Genomic DNA, 16,851 nt, shown 5'->3' with positions numbered 1-16,851 from the left:
AAGGAACGGCCATTTTCAGTACTTTTTGAGATATGAAAATCAATTAGTCAAGTTACTCTCCAGGCTGAGAGCTTTAAGTTGAAGTCTTAAGTAACTGGTTTCTGTTTTCATGGAGAATCTGTTCCTTTAGGACTCTGATCTCTTGGAAGCCTGCATCCTTCTCCTTCCTTCCCATGCTCCCTTTTCTCATACTCCTTTCTGCTTCCTGTTTCTCTTACATAATATTGGCTCTTCTTCTCCCTCCCCTCCTTTTTCTCCCCCTCCTTCCCATTTTTTTCTGAGCTATTAGAGCAGGTGTCCTCCACTGTGATACACTCCCAGCCCTGAAGTCCAAGCTTTAATAATACTGGCTCTTGACCCAGTCCTAGTTCATGCTCTTATTAAAACATACAAAATTCCTTCATGCTTCCAGGGAGACTCCCCATCCACAAACTGAGTGCTCTCTAGGCAAATAATGAAAGAACACTCCCCATGCCTTGGTCTGTGCCCTAGCAGAAAGTAGTGTCTCCTCACTGCACCTACAGCCGATATAGCTTCTCTAGAGACTTGGGGTACTGCCCCGTACCCCTGTGTATCAGTAGGACTCATCTGGGGCTGTTGAACCCCCCCTTAATGAAACTTAAACAGGCAGTATGTTGGGTATATCTCAGAATTTATTTTACTATCTCTGCATCCTCATTATAAAACTTCTGGGTCCTTGGTTGTCCTTATTTCTCCAAGACTATGTATGGATCAGTTTTAACATCCATTCATTTGCATTTCAGTAAAGAGTGGAAGGAATTTAATATGTTCTATTACTATATTAGCTCCCTAAATCTTACAATTTCAGTTTTCACTAAAGAAATATGGATTCCTCTAAGGAATATGCAGGATAAAATATAGAACCAAACTTGAATTTTAGAGAAACATAGGAAGAGCTTCTGGTAAAAATGTGGCTCAAAATTGCATAAAAGACACTCATACCAAATTGGCTTGTACCAATCAAAAGTTATCTGAGGATGCTGGATTGGTACTTGCTTCACCTTGGACTGAAGTACAGGTTGCCATGGCCCTTGGCTCCTCTGTCCATGCTGTTATTTTAATAGCTCCTAGTTCCTAGAAGAGAAACTATTATTTATTTTGTTAATGCATTGACTTTTTCTTTTACATTGCTAGAAGTTAACAAGTTTATTAGCCACTTCAAAATCAAGTGTTTTCTTCTTTATTGAACAACTAATTCTCTGAAAGTCAATAACTGCAGGTTTAATGAGTCAAGAGTATATTCTTTACTCTGAAACATGATTTTCTATATGGCTTCTACAGAAAGGAAAGGATTTCTTGCCTCTAAATTGTAGAGCGAAATTTGTGTAATTTTATAGCGAGTTTAATCCATTCAAAGTTACTGAGTCCTGTAACAAATTTTAGCTGTAAATAGTGAGTGTTAGATTGTGGGGATACTCAGAAATCTTCTGTCGTTTTCCGTGTTTCAATCAAGCCTTAATTGTGTGGTTCTTGGTTGGAATTCAGATGTCTGGTGCTGCAGGAGTTCCTTGTGCTCCTTCAGCCAATAGCCTTTAAGATACAAGCCCACTTGGGCGTGGTCTCCTAAGGGCTATTGGCTGAAGGAGCCCCCTGGTTTCCACTGAATATAAAGCTCATGGTAGCTTCAGATTGTAGATTTAACATGAAAAGCCCCAAATATACAATTACCTTTAGACAACAATACTAGTATTTTGCTTAATATTTTCTTTTCCTTTCCTCTAGGGAGAAGCACTTAAGTTAATGTTTTCTTTTCCATCCCTCTAGGGAGAAGCAGGTCCTACTGGGGCCCGAGGCCCTGAAGGTCCTCAGGGGCAAAGAGGTGAAACTGGGCCCCCAGGTCCAGTTGGCTCTCATGGTCTTCCTGTAAGTGTCTCAAGCACCTAGGAGCTAGCCCAGGAAGATGCTTACTTATTACAGCTTCAGAAGATGGAATTTATTTAATATAATCAATTCCAAATTAACACTCAGAAAAAGCACACTTTAGCTGCCAATGCATCTTGCGTCACCTACCTAATAGAAAAGGTTATCCTTGAAAGTACTGTTTTGCTAAAATTGTGAATTTTTTTTTGTTTGCAACTTTTCTGCCTCTCCTTAGATGATCTGAATACTATGTTAGCTGTGTCAGATACGGCTTAATATTTACAAAAGTGCTTCATGTACTTTTCAGGGTGCAGTGGGAACTGACGGTACGCCTGGTGCCAAAGGCCCCACGGTAAGTCGTAACATTTCCGTCCCGCGGTTTTCAAAGGGAAGCAATCCCTGGCTTTAGATTACTGCAGGTTCTATGCTCATGTCACCCTTGCCGTTGGCAGGGCTCTGCTGGAACCTCTGGTCCTCCTGGCTTGTCGGGACCTCCTGGATCTCCTGGCCCTCAGGGCAGCACTGGACCTCAGGGAATCCGAGGACAACCGGTATTGTCTCAAATTCTTTTTATAAGTGTTTTCAGATTTTAGTATAATTGCATCATTCTCCCTTTCCTTTTCTTTCCTCCAAGCCCTTCCATATACCCCTCTTTGCTATCTTTCAAATTCATGGCCTTTTTTCTATTAATTTTTTAATGTACTCATATGTATGTATGTATGTATGTATGTATGTATGTTTGTGCATGTATGTATGTGTGTATGTATGTATGCATGTGTGTGTATGTATGTGTGTGTGTGTATGTATGTATATGCTGGGCATGAGTGACTGTGTTTGTAATCCTAGAGCTTGGGAGATGGAGACAAGAGCAAAGGTGTCAATTCACCCCCATACAAGTACATACATGTACTTCACATGAACATGCACAAAAATTATTACATTTCATTTTAGTACTAATTTGACATAGACTCAAGAGCCTATTCATTGCACTTAATTTTTATTTCTTTCTACTATTGATATTTTATTTTAGGGTGATCCAGGAGTTCCAGGTTTCAAAGGAGAAGCTGGCCCAAAGGGGGAACCAGTAAGCCTTCATGATTTTAATGATGAAGAGTATTAATATTGTCTAGAGGCATATTGCTTAAACGTTTCATGTATGTAAACTTGCAATGGCATAAAATAATTATTTAATATACTTTAACTTTTTGCTAACTAAATTAGGTGAGTTGACCCACTTTAACTTAATGAATGACTCTTACTGGAACCCATGTTTCTGTCTTAATAGGGGCCACACGGTGTCCAAGGCCCCATAGGCCCACCTGGTGAAGAAGGCAAACGAGGTCCTCGAGGTGACCCAGGCACAGTTGGTCCTCCAGGCCCAATGGGAGAAAGGGTATATTTGAATAATAAACTTAATTTTCCTCTCCTTTCCTGTGTGTGTGTTTTGGGAGATTGCAGGTATAAATTTGTGACTGGGAAGGAACCATAAATAAATTAGAACACAATGAAGAGGTCTTGCAGAGCTTACAGAATTTATCTCTCGATGTCCAAAAAGCCAAGCATTTGTTTAAGTTTCACACATCTGTTCAACATTGACTGCCTGATTAGTGTAAGCCTACTGAAACTTTACGTACTCAGGGTGCATCAGCAAACAAGATGCCTGGGGTCCTTATCCTCATGGCGTTGTAGGGAACAGGGTTACTTAACTGGGTGTTAAACAGTAAGTCGGCAGGTAAATAGAAAATTTTCATGAGTGCCCCATCGAGTGTTAAATAATTGATAGCGGTGGAGAATAACAGTGGTAGGTGGGAGGTGGGGAGGGGACAGGTGTATGACAGGGATAGGTGATGTGTAGGTGGGGAGGAGACAGGTGTATAACAGGGACAGGTGATGTGTAGGTGTGGAGGGGACAGGTGAATAACAGATAGGTGGTGGGTAGGTGGGGAGCTGACAGGTGTATAACAGTGATAGGTGATGGGTAGGTGGGGAGGAGACAGGTGTATAACAGGGACAGGTGATGGGTAGGTGGGGAGGAGACAGGTGTATATCAGTGATAGGTGATGGGTAGGTGGGGAGGAGACAGGTGTATAACAGTGATAGGTGATGGGTAGGTGGGGAGGAGACAGGTGTATAACAGGGACAGGTGATGGGTAGGTGGGGAGGAGACAGGTGTATAACAGATAGGTGGTGGGTAGGTGGGGAGCTGACAGGTGTATAACAGGGACAGGTGATGGGTAGGTGGGAAGGAGACAGGTGTATAACAGGGACAGGTGATGGGGAGGTGGGGAGGAGACAGGTGTATAACAGGGATAGGTGATGGGTAGGTGGGGAGGAGACAGGTGTATAACAGGGACAGGTGATGGGTAGGTGGGGAGGAGACAGGTGTATAACAGATAGGTGGTGGGTAGGTGGGGAGGCGACTGGTGTATAACAGGGACAGGTGATGGGTAGGTGGGAAGGAGACAGGTGTATAACAGGGACAGGTGATGGGGAGGTGGGGAGGAGACAGGTGTATAGCAGGGATAGGTGATGGGGAGGTGGGGAGGAGACAGGTGTATAGCAGGGACAGATGATTGGTTGGTGTGGAGGAGACAGGTGTATAACAGGGACAGGTGATGGGGAGGTGGGGAGGAGACAGGTGTATAACAGGGACAGGTGATGGGGAGGTGGGGAGGAGACAGGTGTGTAGCAAGGATAGGTGATGGGTAGGTGGGGAGGAGACAGGTGTATAACAGGGACAGGTGATGGGGAGGTGGGGAGGAGACAGGTGTATAGCAGGGACAGGTGATGGGGAGGTGGGGAGGAGACAGGTGTATAACAGGGACAGGTGATGGGTAGGTGGGGAGGAGACAGGTGTATAACAGTGATAGGTGGTGGGTAGGTGGGGAGGAGACAGGTGTATAACAGGGACAGGTGATGGGTAGGTGGGAAGGAGACAGGTGTATAACAGGGACAGGTGATGGGGAGGTAGGGAGGATATAGGTTTGTTTGAGAAGGTAGCAGTTTGGCATACCATAGAACAGATGCTTGTGATTGAACATGGGGGATAGGGCACTCCCAGTCCCAGCAGAGGTGACAAGAAAGGACTCGGTTGTTTTAAGAGTAGAAAAGGTTGGTGTGTGGTATATAAAAACAAACCGGAAGGGACTGTCATCATCATATGTTCGTGTACAGTTTTAGTGAAATCCAAAGTTTTCTTCTCCTATAAGATTACATGAAGCATGCTAACACTGGCATTTTGGTCACTATAGATAGTGATTTTGCTTCTTGGGTCTACATAATAGTTTTTTTTCCTGTGTTTATTTTTAAATTACTTTTTAGACATTTTCTGGAATATTTGTTTCAATACTCATCTTCATCAAATTTCCAATTAATTTTTTCTAGTAAGATTATTTTCTTTATATTTATTTTTGCTGGGCTAACTTGATCATAACTCTGAAAACCTACCAGGTTTTCAGTAAAATCTATTCACTACTCGTATCACACAATGAACAACAGGATCTCAGGACTGCGTTTTGGTTCATTGCAGGGTGCTCCTGGCAATCGTGGCTTTCCAGGGTCTGATGGTTTACCTGGACCAAAGGTAAGATCACACCAAGGCTAACATTTCCAGGATGGGCATGTGTTCTTGGCTCCCATGAGTCTATACCCATAAGGGCTATAGAAGCAGATATTGGCTTAACTCCAAACCTGCCCTGTCTATTTTTTTTTCTTTTTAGTACTAGGAGATCCTGGGAGATGGATGGTTGTTTAAATTAATACTAGCATTAATGAGGTCTGGCTTCTAGACTTTCAAGGGTCACTTCTGAGAACAAAAGGTTGTAGGGCTTTAGTTTGGGTGATGTAACCTTTAGATGAGATTTAAACTCTAAAATTTTTCCCTTATTAGAGTGACACAGTGATTTCATCTTTCTTTCTTTAATACTGGATAAGGTCATTTCACAGCGGGTACAAGTTAGAACAAAATGTGCAATGACATTGTTTTCAAATGCATCGCTCTCAAATCTCTGACAAAATGGTTGCATGTTCATGTATATTTGGGAAATAAGAACTTAATATCTTCTGGCTTTGTTTCAACTCTGCCCTGTCTGTCTTTTTTGGAATAGGGTGCTCAGGGAGAACGTGGTCCTGTAGGTTCTTCGGGGCCTAAAGGAGGTCAGGGAGACCCAGGACGACCAGGTGAACCTGGGCTGCCAGGTGCTCGGGTAAGAACTCCGTAGCTATACGCTGTCAACATCCAAGTACTTCTGCGTTCATTGGAGTTTCATTTCCTGTTTTTATGTTCAGCTTGCTTTACAACATAGAGCATCATTTCACATCACTTCAATAGTATATGGGCTATTTTACAAACACTGCTATGCTATTTTTGATCTGTACATAAAGTACAGACCATTTTAAAGGCATACACACAAATAGCGTCCCTGCTCTTCATGGAAACAGTAAATTTTTGCAACTTCTAATTTTTATGCTAAAAATAACCTGTTTGACCTTGTTGGTTCTATTTAACAAAATGTCATTTAACATTTTATTCATTTTTTTTTTTTTTTTTGGTTTTTCGAGACAGGGTTTTTCTGTGGCTTTGGAGCCTGTCCTGGAACTAGCTCTTGTAGACCAGGCTGGTCTCGACCTCACAGAGATCCGCCTGCCTCTGCCTCCCGAGTGATGGGATTAAAGGCATGCGCCACCATTGCCCGGCTTTATTCAGTGAAACTGCCCATCTGTTTAGTTGGTTACAATAAAGTATCACTGTTCTGTTTAAGGCCTTCCCACCAGTGGCTGTTGGCTACAAATTAACAGTCGATTTTTTTTTGTCAGGGTCTGACAGGAAACCCTGGGGTTCAAGGCCCTGAAGGAAAACTTGGGCCTTTGGTAAGTAATTGGAGCAATTCCATAACACTTCTCAGTATATGTGTAAGTTATTTATTTATCCTGGCAACGGTGACCATGACTACATTTTTAAGTGCCCCTTGGCAACAGCTTCTTAGGATCTATGAACTCTCAAACTGAGCAAAATGTAAGCTAAATTCTCTTAATTGGGTGTTTAGAATTGAAATTTATTCAGTAAAATAATATCCTTTAATATTGCTAAACTTGTCTGACATTGTTCTCTTTCCCTGGTGGCCTTCTACTTTTTCATGTTCTAGAAATAAATAACTTGTCAGCGTATGCATTCGGATGCAGAATCTCTTCTTTAATGTGAACTGGGAAAGTTTAAATATTTATGACCACAAAACAGAGGATGAAAGAAGGGAAGGCTTGCCCCTTAACATGAGAGGGCCAGCAAAATTAGAATTTCTGCTCTAAATGTTCAAAGTGCCTCAGGGCTTTATAAAAACAAAACAAGTTAAACCAGGCCAAACAACAAACACCTATCTGACTGTTCTCACTCACTAACATCTAAACATAAGGAAATTCACTTTTAGTTAAAATGTTATTGATGGTTAGCCAAGTCAGGTGGCAATGCGGACAGAGCCGTGCTTAGAACTCATCTTACCTGTCTGTCAATTTTGCAGGGTGCTCCTGGGGAAGATGGCCGGCCAGGTCCTCCAGGTTCAGTTGGCATCAGAGGGCAGCCTGGAAGCATGGGCCTTCCAGGCCCCAAAGGTAGCAGTGTGAGTACAGCCAACAGCACTTAACAGTTCCCGGGAGCCCGCAGCTAGAGATGGGGCAGGAGGCTCCAACTGAGCAACTTTAGAATAGTGCCCATGTATCTTTTAGGGTGACCTTGGAAAACCAGGAGAAGCGGGGAATGCTGGCGTTCCGGGACAAAGGGTAGGCATCCATTTTCTGGTATTGAATTAATAAAAAAGATATAAAACCATCAAAATTCCGTTGGCCTCACCTGAAATGTTATGTCCTTGTGATCCTAGGGGGCTCCTGGCAAAGACGGAGAAGTTGGTCCTTCAGGCCCTGTGGGGCCCCCGGTATGTGACTTGCTTCGATGACTTTGTACATTGAGTTTCTCAGTGTTTCTCCAAGGTTTTCATGAATGAGTTTCAGGGAAGGGAATGAGGAAATAAGGGACTGAAGGTGAATTTCAGTTGTCTTTTTGTTTTATTCCTCTGATGTATTGCTCCCTCCTACTTGGGTAAAAAGACTGACCTCATTTTAAACTCTAAGACGGTATCTAGTGGCAAAGGTTGTTACCCCTTATATGCCATAGTTGAAGAATTTATCAGCTGTCAAAAATAGTGTTTGAAAATATTTTAATGTATTCATTTAAGTGTATAAATGCAGAATTCCATCCACATTATAAAAATGTGTCTTATAAAAATATATTTAGTTGGTTGGTTTTGTAAAGGTATAAAGAAAGGATGTCCATATTTTGACTATGTGTTTTCATCCTAAATTTGTTTTAATTGTTTATCAAAGATGTTTTGACATATTGAGTTTTCGTGGGGCCCTTTAAGTATCCTCTCGAATGTTGAAATTGCTTACTTTAATAGTCCTATTTGAAATCACAATGAATAGACAGAAATGTCAATAGAAATACAACCCTTAAAACTGGATGTAGGAAATAATGGTTTTCCTATAGTCTATATATAGTTGGCTTTAGACCTTCTGTGTTTGAATTAAAAACAAAGCACAACAAAACCAAAAAACATTTTATAATTTCTTCACTAGCTTTTTAAATGAAAGCTTTTCACTTTGAAGGACTTCAAAACAATGCGATTTGGTGACTCATTACTAGGGTGTTATCTGACTAATACGTAGAGCAGATGTCTGGAAGAAATATAAAGAGATCAACACCCCTGGTTCATGTAAACAGAAAACAGACATGAATTTCTGGTGGAATTTATGATGCTTTACTTTTCTCTTTTACTTTTGCTCTTAGGGTCTAGCTGGGGAAAGAGGAGAGCAGGGTCCTCCAGGCCCTACTGGTTTTCAGGTATGTATTAATTTAAACTTTCATTTATTCTATGAATTGTTCTTAAAAATACATACACACACATATAATATGGAAAGTAGCCAGTTGTGAATGCTGAACCTGCACTCCTATCATTCGGGAGACTGAGTCTGAGGGGTTGCTTTGAGCACACAGGCAGCCTGTGCTACCTATTAAGTTCCAGGCCAGGTAAGACTGTAACATGAGACCATATATTATATATATGAGAATATGTGTGTGCATGTATATATGCCCATGATACAATCTTGAATGTGGCAGAGTCCTCCAATTTTTAGACATCATCTTCTTTGAGGATAGTTTTGTGTAACTAAATACTGTTGCTCAAAGATTGGAATAACCTTCCTCTGAACAAAATGATTAACCACAAAGTTGGTAAGAAATTAATGATAATAGAATGTTCTCAACATCTCAACAGGTTCATTAAGCTTAATCTTACCTGATTTTATTGGTATAGATACTAAAACTTGTTCATAGAATGCTTCTATATAGTAAACATTATTTAGGGACATTAAAAAATTCAGTTTGTGGAAACATCAGACCTTCTACCAATAATATTCCAGCAGTTCAAATGCTTTGTGGGAGCCTAGGCAGTTCGAATGCTCACCTTACTAGACCTGGATGGAGGTGGGTGGTCCTTGGACTTACCACAGGGCAGGGAACCCTGATCTCTCTTTGGGCTGATGAGGGAGGGGGACTTGTTTGGGGGAGGGAGAGGGAAATGGGAGGCGGTGGCGGGGAAGAGACAGAAATCTTTAATAAATAAATAAATTTTAAAAAAAGAAAAAATGTGCTAGAGACAAAACAAACAGGAAGAGCCTTGTATTATATTCTTATTCCAATTTTTAAGTGGTATGTGTAAAGAAGAAGCTAGCCTTAAAAGCCAGGTATGCCCCGTGCCTTGTAATAGGTGGCTTTCCTGATGTATCTGGGCACTGTTTTTCATAACTTTTTCTTAATATGTCCATGCAATGTCTTTTGTATCGGAGTTAAATAAAGTATAAAATGTAAACTATTTTGTTGGTAGCTGGTAAGACTTTCAGTAAATCATGAGATTTATTTGTCACTCTCGTTTTAGGGGCTTCCTGGGCCTCCAGGGCCTCCTGGGGAAGGTGGAAAGCCAGGTGATCAAGTAAGTTTTGGAAATAATAGCATCAAGACTATAAGTTGGTAGATTATAATATCATCTTTGATGAGTGAAGCCCTAGGAATTTTGTTCAATGATTCGATTATGTCCATTGACAGGTGAAGGAACTCAGATGTTTTGTGACTTCCTCAGTTCCACTCTGGACTCCACTCACTTGCTTCTTACGCATTTTATGCCTAAAACATCACTAGATGATTCCCGGTCTGAAATTGATATAGGCATTTAACAGCAGATAGATTTGCTATTTTATCTTCAAGTGATTAATTTTCTTATTACCATTCAATGAACATTTGCTCAGCATTCTGTGTGCTTGGCTCGGTTAAGCACACCACCTTCTCAGCTGGACAGTTGGTTGCAGACTGTGGAACTCTGTATTTCCAAATAATAGAAAAGATAGGATATTGGAAAACAGTATAATAACAGCGTGATCCAAATGCTACAGCAGGGGAGACACTATATGTATAGACTTCTTGGTATAGGAAGACTTTCCAAAAGTAATATTGTACATAAAATATGAAGGATAGAAGATGGTAAAATATTGCAGGAAGTGGGAATGGCGAGCGTAAATGCTTGCTGAGCAGTTTAAGGCACCGTAAAAATGCAGTGTCAGAAGTGTGAGCACAGGACACAGTGGTGGAGATAAAGCTGGAGGTGTAAACCAGGGACCAGATTGAAGGGAGTTCTACTGTGAGCTTCATTTGGTCATTTTTAGAGTATAGGAAAACTGGTAAAAGACTGTTAAGTAGCAAGTGATGCAGCCGACTTGGGCTTCAGGACCATGGTGCCATAGCGAGAACAATACACTTCCGAAAAGAAATCTGGAAGCAGACTTAATAAAGCTTTCATCTTTTTTTTAAAAAACATTGTTCTTCTCTCAATACATCTCAACCACCACTTCCCCTCCCTCCACTTCTTCCAGTCCCTCCTCCCTACCTCCCATTTCCCCCATCCACTTATCCTTCCTTTCTTCTGAACAGCCCTCCCAGGGATAGCCACTGAGCAAGGCATCGAAGTTATAGTAAAACCAGATACAAACCCTCATACTGCGGCTGGATGAGGCAACCCAGTAGGAGAAAGAGGATCCCAAGAGCAGACAAGAGTCAGAGACATCCTGTTCCCACTGTTAGGGTTCCCCAAGCTTCTTAAAGGAAGAAGTTTTGAAATAGCTTTGATGCTATTTTGGTCCCAAAATTATTTCTCTCTCTCTCTCTCTCTCTCTCTCTCTCTCTCTCTCTCTCTCTCTCTCTTTCTCTCTCTCTCTCCACATATATGTACATATATATGTATATATAAAATATAGAATGTTTATATACACACATATATTAAATTCAATATAATTGAAATTCAGTTAGTTGAAATGACTGGCTATTATGTGTTTTTGTATGTTGCTTTCCTTCTATTTAAACCCTTCCCAATACTCTGTTTTAAAAAAGATGCTATAACTACGTTCCGTTATCTCTGAAGAATCTGATACACTATTTTTGTGAGAGAATATTCTATACATTCTCACTGCCAAAAAATCAGACATCTGGATTAATACAAATCTTTTCAGAAAAATATATTTCCTCAATTGTAATTTTCACACTTTAGTATTTATTATGATAGTACACCGCAGAACATGTGATGCTTGATCTAGAAATATTTCCAATAATACAAGAGCTTCCATTTTTCAAATTGTCTAGGGTGTTCCTGGAGAGCCTGGAGCAGTTGGCCCTTTGGGACCTCGGGTAAGCATTTTCTGTTGTGTGATTCATTTTGTTTCCCATTGGCTACAGAATAAAAGGAAGTCTTTTATCTTAAAGGGTGTTTTATTTTAAGTATTAAGCTGTTCTATTCTTTGAAAAATTTATGGGATACCTTTCCTGTAAGCAAAGATTGTCTTTAGGCTCTGTTCATTTCTTCATACTAAATTAGAAAACCTGAGCCATTATAGTTGTTCTATTATAAAAACATTTCTCCTGTCGAATTTTGTAGAAACTTTTAAATTTTGTTTTAGGTTAATATTAAGGTTATCTGACATTCTGATGTCATACTAGGGAGAAAGAGGGAATCCTGGAGAAAGAGGAGAGCCGGGAATAACGGGGCTGCCTGGGGAGAAAGGCATGGCTGGAGGACATGGCCCTGATGGGCCAAAGGTAAGTGCAATCCTGACCTAGGCTTCCAGAAAACTCTAGAACTCACCAGCTGTCCCTGGAATGCATCTTCACTTGGTCTACTGGGATAACTTGATTAATTTTTTTTTTCTTCAGCAAATCTTTAGCAGTTTAGGACTTTTTCTGGCAACTTGAAAGTGAGCTTTCTATAATGGGGATGAGGAGCCCAGACACCGGATGCTCTGTTGTACATGCTTGAGCTCCCAATGCTTGTACATTTCGTTGGTATCATCTCTGAATTAACAGAGATGAGAAATGGAAAAAATTATTTGTTGGGAGCACCTATGAATGAAAGAGAAAAGAAATGGAGCATCATAGTTTATTAGTAAGTGAAGCAAACCATGTGCTCATGTTCTTCATCTTGACTCCATGAATACAGTTACTGCCTGTTTGCAAATCCGTAGCTTTGGATAGAGTATAGCATAGAGAACCTGCCTGTGTACTCTCATGTGCTGTCTTGGGGTTAGTAGACAACAATGTAGCCAAGTAACATGTGTGGAACTGAAGTGGAATTTCACATGATCATATGACTAAGAGGTCTTTAATATTGTCAAGGTCCAGGATGATGGAGCAAAGCCAATCTCAATTTGACTGTGCAGTTTTCTGGGAGCCAGCTTAATCTCATAGGTTTTCCAAGGAAAGAGTGAAATGTTTCTTTTCCCTAAACACGATATCTTCTTTATTAATGTATCTGCCATGGTCAATGGGGGGGAGGGGGAAAGCAAGGGCAATTCAATTAATTTTATTTGAAAGGACATTTATTTTTCTTTTTATTTGAATTAGTGTTTCTCTGTAGAGACAGGTTGGGTGTGGGTCATGAAACTAGGACCATGAGGACCATGGGGAGGGGAACTAATGTTGACTTTGGGGAGGGTACCATGTCACGTATGTGGCATGGAAGTAAAAAAGAAGCCACTGGAAGTGGCATAGTACAAGAGATGCGAAGAGGGTTGGAAAGGTATGAGTAGGATCATCAAAGAGAAATTGTCTTCAAAATTCCATAATGAAGTTTAATATTTATATACTAATTTCAAATAAAAATTAAAAGTATATTAACAAACAGGTAAGTTAGAAAAAAAAGAACAATATGATAGAGGGGTTGAGGTGAACAAAAGAGAGAAGTTAGAAATATAAGCCAAAACTCAAAATGTAAATCTACATTGTTTTCAAGAAATCCCACAATGACACAATTTCCCCAAGTGCTAAATCTGAGCATTGAGATTTAATTTAATTGCTAGCATTCAATTATTTTAGACTGACTAAAACAGAACCTTCACATGTTTTGGTCTTAATATACTAATACAATCTCATCATCTATTCCTTTTAGGGCAATCCAGGTCCAACCGGGACCATTGGAGACACTGGGCCACCAGGTCTTCAAGGCATGCCAGGAGAAAGAGGAATTGCAGGGACTCCTGGCCCCAAGGGTGACAGAGTAAGTCCTGTTTTTTTGCTAGTTAACTCTTTCAGTGTATGTATTTAGACTTTCTATGATAATGACTTCTTAAGCAGCTTTTTACCTCTCTCAGCCTGAGTGATAAGTCATTTCTTCTTCTAATCATCTTTATTGATTTAGAATATGCCTAGTCAGGTGCTGTTGTAGTCTGCAGCTGGTAGAGCTCTGAAGGAGACATGAAGCTTCATCTGGGGCACAGGAGGCACAATTAAGTGAACAGCTGCTATTTTGTATTTTTCCAGGGTGGCATAGGAGAGAAAGGTGCTGAAGGAACAGCTGGAAATGATGGCGCAAGGGTAAGGGAAAGGTTGTCTTCTTGAATGGGCTACAGATGTACATTGTCGTTCATTGTCCTATGAATTTGCTTTAAATTTTAACAGTAATGTTACTCATGCTGATTTATCATCAAGAATGAAACAGTGATGCTGTTTGAGACTTGATGTAGATTAACAGTGGGTACTTATTTTACTTTCTGCATCACAGCAATATAACAAATAAATAGATAAATTCGTAGACCACACAAAGCTATCTTTATATCTACCATGCTTATAAAATGTGTATGATAAAGCAGAGCAAATAGAATGATTGCTTTATTTGTAGTAACTGCAATATATTGTTTTAGGAAAGAGGCATTTGCTGTAAGAAAACAATAATATGTTTTCTCTACGTTAATAACAGCTCCCCTATACAAACAGGGTACTTTTATTTCCTATGCATATAAGCAATGAGCTGTTTTATTTTTTACTCAGGTTTCAGGAAGTGTTCTAGGAAAATTATTAAAGGAATTTGTTTTCTGTTATAGGTCTGGAGAAAAGAAAAACTTTTCTCAAGAATATACAAATAAGAAGTAAATTTTATCCTTTCCATTCTTTCATATATATATATATATATATATATATATATGCATATATAACTATCAGGACAAAAATATTGACGTACCTATGAAGAAGAAGCACAAAATTAACAGAGCACTTGTTCCTAAAGAATCCAAACAATCTATCCATTTAAATATTGTGATTATGTGTCCTGAAGTCCCAGGTCCTGTCCCAGGTGGTGGCTGTCCTACACTACACATGGACAGAATTACATCAAAAGCACTGTGCCTTGATGTGGATGGCTCTTTCATCTTAAACACTGAGGCATGCTTAGTGTAATTGAATTTATAATAATCAAATTACATTTTGTTATTATCTTAAAATTTAAGAGAATAGTACAAAGGAAAATCCAAATTTCAATCTATACCCAAATTTCAAAATAGATACTAGCAAAATTAAACAGGTTGTAAAATCAAAGAAACATTGCCAAAGAAAGCTGCCAATTTAGATCCAATTTGAAGATGGTTTTATGTAGAGAAATCTAGTTGCTAGTGTGTGGACTACATGGCATAAGTCTTGAGAAGGTAGAGGTGCTGTCATCTGTGGTAAATAATGACTTGCAAAAAAGCAATCATGCTACAAAAATAATAGCTGGCTTGCATTCTTATTTATTTAAACGTGGACATTTCTGTACATGTCTTTCCTCAGTGTACCTATGTCTTGTTAATTTACAGGGTCTTCCAGGTCCTTTGGGACCACCAGGTCCTGCAGGCCCTACTGGAGAAAAGGTAAGCTGAAAGATGTCACTGTGCACTCCAAAATTACAAGGCCAAAAGTGTTGCTGTTTCCCAGATTCTGGTTTACCTGCACATTGTGCCTCGTGTTCTTCAAATGTGTTGTACACTGGATTCTTAGTTATCTAAAATCTGCTTTCTAGGGCGAACCTGGTCCTCGAGGTTTAGTTGGCCCTCCTGGCTCGCGTGGCAATCCTGTAAGTGAAAATCTTTTAATTTTCTTTAGTGTGAGGTTGAACACTAAAAGAATTTTTCTTTGGTTGATCTATCTATCTATCTGTCTATCTGTCTGTCTATCCATCTATTCGTTCATCTATCCATCAATCTATCCATCGATCTATCTATCTATCTATCTATCTATCTATCTATCTATCTATCATTAATCATTGTCTGTCTAACCTTTAATGTAACTTTTATGCTTATTGTGTTAGGTTATTTACAGCTCCCCAGTTTTCAAATTTTATTGCCATTAAACTTAAAAAATTATCAGCTGCACAATCTATTAAATCTAGACACGTAGCTTTTCTCTAAGTAATTGAGTTTCTTTGATGTCAATAATCTTGTTCAGTGTCGTCCAGTTTATGGTTTAACTTAAGGCTCTTCCTCAAGCAATGCAGTTGACTTTTTAAAATACAGTTAGCTACATAAACTGTGTATTATGTGCGAAAACTTCAATATTGCTTGTCTCCTTTAAGGGTTCTCGTGGTGAAAATGGTCCAACTGGAGCTGTTGGTTTTGCTGGACCCCAGGTAAAATTTTCAAATGTTTCTGACTTACAAGTTAAAACTCTTCTTGGTAGAAGAGTTTAAAAGTCTTATTTTTATATGCCTTGAGATATATTAAAATCTTTAAATTTTAAAATAATCTCTGTATTATTTAGCATATTTTCATAGATGGAACAAAAGTTGATGTTTATAATATTTTAGTGAATGTAATTATTTTCTATAATAAATATATGCTAAACATTTTTTGAAAAGGTTTTAAAGAAGATATGAGTCTTTTATACCATGTTTAATTACACAGCAATGTTTTATAACACTAAATGCCATGTTAATAGTAATTATTATGAACATTTTGTTCATAATTCTTAAAGATATTTACTCATTTGAAAAATTGCATTTAGGGTCCTGACGGACAGCCTGGAGTCAAGGGTGAGCCTGGAGAGCCAGGTCAGAAGGGAGATGCTGGGTCTCCTGGACCCCAAGGGCTAGCAGGATCACCAGGCCCTCATGTGAGTTAAAAATTTTAAAAAGGAAATTTTGATACCAGGACCCAATATGTACAATGCACAGTAGCTGCATTTGACCTCATCTTGTGATCTTTTGGTTCTTCCACGTAGGGTCCTCATGGTGTCCCTGGACTGAAAGGCGGCCGTGGAACCCAGGGTCCACCTGTGAGTTTCTTTGCTATTCTGGGAATTGTGCACAGCCAGTTGAAAATACCGAATGTGTCCTGGTTATAAAATAGCTAACCGTCATCTAAGGATGTAGTGACACATCGTCTTACGTATCAGCTGTATTACAGAGCAAAGGATGCTTAGCTTAACGTGGAAATCTGGGTGAAAGTCAGTCTTGTCAGTTGTGAAAATCCAACTGCTCCATATGAAGCAGAAGTTTTTATATCTAAGTATTATATATTTGATAGTTATATATCAAAGTAAAAATACCTTGTGTAATTGATTACACAAAAGAACCGGTGTGG

General features: G+C 39.5%; 1 protein-coding gene across 1 annotated transcript in view; it reads left to right on the top strand.

The window, feature by feature from the left end:
* The window catches only part of LOC121442196 (collagen alpha-2(V) chain), a 126,994-nt gene that overhangs the window by 91,276 nt on the left and 18,867 nt on the right, over positions 1–16,851 (top strand). The window contains exons 19-40 of the mRNA XM_041643657.1: positions 1,786–1,884; positions 2,189–2,233; positions 2,334–2,432; positions 2,912–2,965; positions 3,167–3,274; positions 5,411–5,464; positions 5,988–6,086; positions 6,697–6,750; positions 7,395–7,493; positions 7,600–7,653; positions 7,752–7,805; positions 8,717–8,770; positions 9,864–9,917; positions 11,615–11,659; positions 11,969–12,067; positions 13,413–13,520; positions 13,784–13,837; positions 15,091–15,144; positions 15,294–15,347; positions 15,846–15,899; positions 16,274–16,381; positions 16,490–16,543. Coding sequence (XP_041499591.1) covers positions 1,786–1,884; positions 2,189–2,233; positions 2,334–2,432; positions 2,912–2,965; positions 3,167–3,274; positions 5,411–5,464; positions 5,988–6,086; positions 6,697–6,750; positions 7,395–7,493; positions 7,600–7,653; positions 7,752–7,805; positions 8,717–8,770; positions 9,864–9,917; positions 11,615–11,659; positions 11,969–12,067; positions 13,413–13,520; positions 13,784–13,837; positions 15,091–15,144; positions 15,294–15,347; positions 15,846–15,899; positions 16,274–16,381; positions 16,490–16,543 — 1,557 coding nt within the window. The remainder of the gene's footprint in view (positions 1–1,785; positions 1,885–2,188; positions 2,234–2,333; positions 2,433–2,911; positions 2,966–3,166; positions 3,275–5,410; positions 5,465–5,987; positions 6,087–6,696; positions 6,751–7,394; positions 7,494–7,599; positions 7,654–7,751; positions 7,806–8,716; positions 8,771–9,863; positions 9,918–11,614; positions 11,660–11,968; positions 12,068–13,412; positions 13,521–13,783; positions 13,838–15,090; positions 15,145–15,293; positions 15,348–15,845; positions 15,900–16,273; positions 16,382–16,489; positions 16,544–16,851) is intronic.

This window comes from Microtus oregoni, unplaced genomic scaffold (assembly GCF_018167655.1).
Source record: "Microtus oregoni isolate MIOR12 unplaced genomic scaffold, Mior012 000087F_ref0000451, whole genome shotgun sequence".
NCBI classification, from domain to species: Eukaryota; Metazoa; Chordata; class Mammalia; order Rodentia; family Cricetidae; genus Microtus; species Microtus oregoni.
The sequence above is the reverse complement of the archived record's forward strand: the minus strand, read 5'-3'. Positions and strand labels throughout refer to the sequence as shown.